Genomic DNA, 2861 nt, shown 5'->3' with positions numbered 1-2861 from the left:
AACTGGAGAAATCTGTGTTCATCCCTTGTGGTTGGAGGGTTCCTAGGCGGAAGATGAGGCGCTCTTCCTCCAGCCGTCGTGTTGCTATGGTCTGAGGCTAAGATAAAAGGTAGGGAGGAGGGACTTGGGGGCGGGGCGTCGGAAATGTGATAGGTGGAAAGAGGTCAAGGTGAGGGTGATAGGTCAGACTGGGGTGGGGGCGGAGAGGTCGGGAAGAAGATTGCAGGTTAGGAAGGCGGTGCTGAGTTCGAGGGATTTGACTGGGACAAGGTGGGGGGAGGGGAAATGAGGAAACTGGAGAAATTTGAGTTCATCCCTTGTGGTTGGAGGGTTCCTAGGCGGAAGATGAGGCGCTCTTCCTCCAGCCGTCGTGTTGCTATGGTCTGGCGATGGAGGAGTCCAAGGACCTGCATATCCTTGGTGGAGTGGGAGGGGGAGTTCAAGTGTTGAGCCACAGGGTGGTTGGGTTGGTTGGTCCGGGTGTCCCAGAGGTGTTCTCTGAAACGCTCCGCAAGTAGGGATAGAGCAGGGCCTGACTGGCCACTCTGCACGGTTGGGTTGGTTGGTCCGGGTGTCCCAGAGGTGTTCTCTGAAACGCTCCGCAAGTAGGGATAGAGCAGGGCCTGACTGGCTCACTCTGCACAGAGCGAACATGTTGACGAATCCTGGGGAGCACAATTTAGGAGGCGGAGTGGATACCTTTTTGAATTTGTTTTTCAACTCTGCTGTACAGCACAAAGTGTTTTCTTTCAAATCGCCATGATTGCATTAACTGCTAATGTGTTGCCGCCACCACTGCTGCTGCAGCTTGGCCTGCTCGCACTGTTGCAGCCTGGGGCTTGCCTACACCTGAAAGCAAGAGAACACGGAAAAAAAAAAGAAACTGCTAATGTGTAGAACAGGTGTAACTGTGGGAACAAACCTGTCACGCCTCAGTCTTTCCCATGTGTGCAAACGTCCGACAAACTCTTTCCGAGCAGAACAGCCAATTGGCATAACTGTTAAGCAGCCTAACGAAAACCGATGCTCTCTGTGCTATATTTTAACATAAACATTACATCACTCGGGCTTGCTACAAGACAGATAAAAGACTTGTCGTTGTGGATCACTTTCTGATAAGCGCGCAATGATTTAAAAATGGTCAAGTACCATTGTCTGCAATGAGCTCCTTCGAAGGGCAGCGGCAGCCATTTTGCGCAAAGCAAGCTCGCACAAGCAGTGACGACAGTTCGTTTGTTGCGTTGGCTTTTCCGAGTGTGCGAGAGGATCTGCCAACCCATCAGACGGGGCCTTAGTTTAACACCTCACTGAAAGATGGCACCTCTGACAGTCCAGCACCCCCTGAGGTACTGCACTGGGAGTGTTGCCCTAGATTATGTGCACCATCGAGAGGAAGATGGTGTGAATTTACAGGTTCAGATGTGATGCTGCTCCTACTGAGCCACAGCTAGAAGCAAAATAACAATTTCAAGTATCACGTTTAAACAGATACATTGGCTACTCTAAATAAAGATGCTCCTGGGGAAAAAGAGTTCACTGCACCCGCCAAGTGCAAACTGAGGTAATTATTTTACATCTTTCAAATGTCAATGAGCAGATTGTGTTTCGAAGGGCTGCACAAACTAGGGGCAGCACAGTGGCTCAGTGGTTAGCACTGCTGCCTCCCAGCGCCAGGGACCCAGACCAAAGATGTGCTGGTTAGGGTGGATTGGCCATGCTAAATTGTCCCATAGTGCCCAGGGATGTGCAGGTTAGGATGGATTGGCCATGCTAAAATGTCCCATAGTGTCCAGGGGTGTGCAGGTTAGGGTGGATTGGCCATGCTAAATTGTCCCATAGTGTCCAGGGATGTGCAGGTTAGGGTGGATTGGCCGTGCTAAATTACCCCATAGTGCCCAGGGATGTGCAGGTTTGGGTGGATTGGCCATGGGGAAAATGCAGGGTTGTGCAGTCGGGATGGATCTGGGTGGGATGTTCGTGTGGATTTGATGGGTCAAATGGCCTGTTTCCACGCTGGTGGGGATTCTATGATTCTCGGTCTGGCAGCATTAGTGTGGGGAGAGAGAGAGAGAAAGAAACACCGATAGCTTTTACAATCAGAATTGAAATCAAGGAGCTAAAATATGAACTCTGTTCCGGTCTCTGAGGGAAACCCATCCCAAGCGTGGAGCCCCTCCCCAGCCCAGCGTCTGTCAGAGAAACTCCGAGACCAGCCAGAAGGAGGCGCTCCAGGGTGTGAGCTGCCTTCCCCAGTTTGCTTCCTCGGTTCAGTTGAAAGCGGCTGCAGGTCAGACGTGTGTCTCGAACCCATGTCTAGTGACCGTGCTCAACGTGTGTGTGTCGTATGTTCTTTTCTCCCTGTGGAATTTCGACAGGGAACAAAGTCAGGCTTGGTTTCTAATGGTGGGGGGGGTCGCGCCGTGAATGAAGTGAAATTAAACGAGCCTTTGATCTGTCTTTAGGGCCTGCAGGTCCATTTAACCTTGGAAGGGATGTGGAGCATTCCCAGAAAGCGATGGCTGCCCCTCCCAAACTGCGCACCTTTCCAAATACACCGCTATCTCTGTTGTATAAAATTGAGAATTAAATTGACGGTAGATTTGCATCTGTGATCGAAGCCCCTGTGGAATGACTTGACCCTGGCTTGGCGAACTCAGTGACTATCTTCAATCGTGAGCCAAGGCAAAGAGAGGGAACTGTGTGGCCAAGATCAGGAACTGCTTCGGGAGCTGCCCTCATTTCCGCCCAGAGCTTATTCCTTGCTTTTGTTTTGTGATCTCCTGTGCCCACTCCAAATAAAAACTCCAGCTGTGCTTCTTATCGATTCAGCGCTCTAATCTCCCCTGCTGTTAACGCCTCTA

The 2861-nt window shown here is 51.0% G+C and overlaps 1 protein-coding gene across 1 annotated transcript in view; it reads left to right on the top strand.

The window, feature by feature from the left end:
- tac3a (tachykinin precursor 3a) overlaps positions 1-2824 on the top strand; it is a 12333-nt gene extending 9509 nt beyond the window's left edge. The window contains exon 4 of the mRNA XM_043685413.1: positions 2463-2824. Coding sequence (XP_043541348.1) covers positions 2463-2587 — 125 coding nt within the window. The 3' untranslated portion in view covers positions 2588-2824. The remainder of the gene's footprint in view (positions 1-2462) is intronic.
- The last annotated feature ends 37 nt before the right edge of the window (positions 2825-2861 follow it).

The sequence above is a fragment of the Chiloscyllium plagiosum genome, unplaced genomic scaffold (genome assembly GCF_004010195.1).
Source record: "Chiloscyllium plagiosum isolate BGI_BamShark_2017 unplaced genomic scaffold, ASM401019v2 scaf_13247, whole genome shotgun sequence".
NCBI classification, from domain to species: Eukaryota; Metazoa; Chordata; class Chondrichthyes; order Orectolobiformes; family Hemiscylliidae; genus Chiloscyllium; species Chiloscyllium plagiosum.
This window is presented reverse-complemented; position numbering and strand designations above follow the sequence as displayed.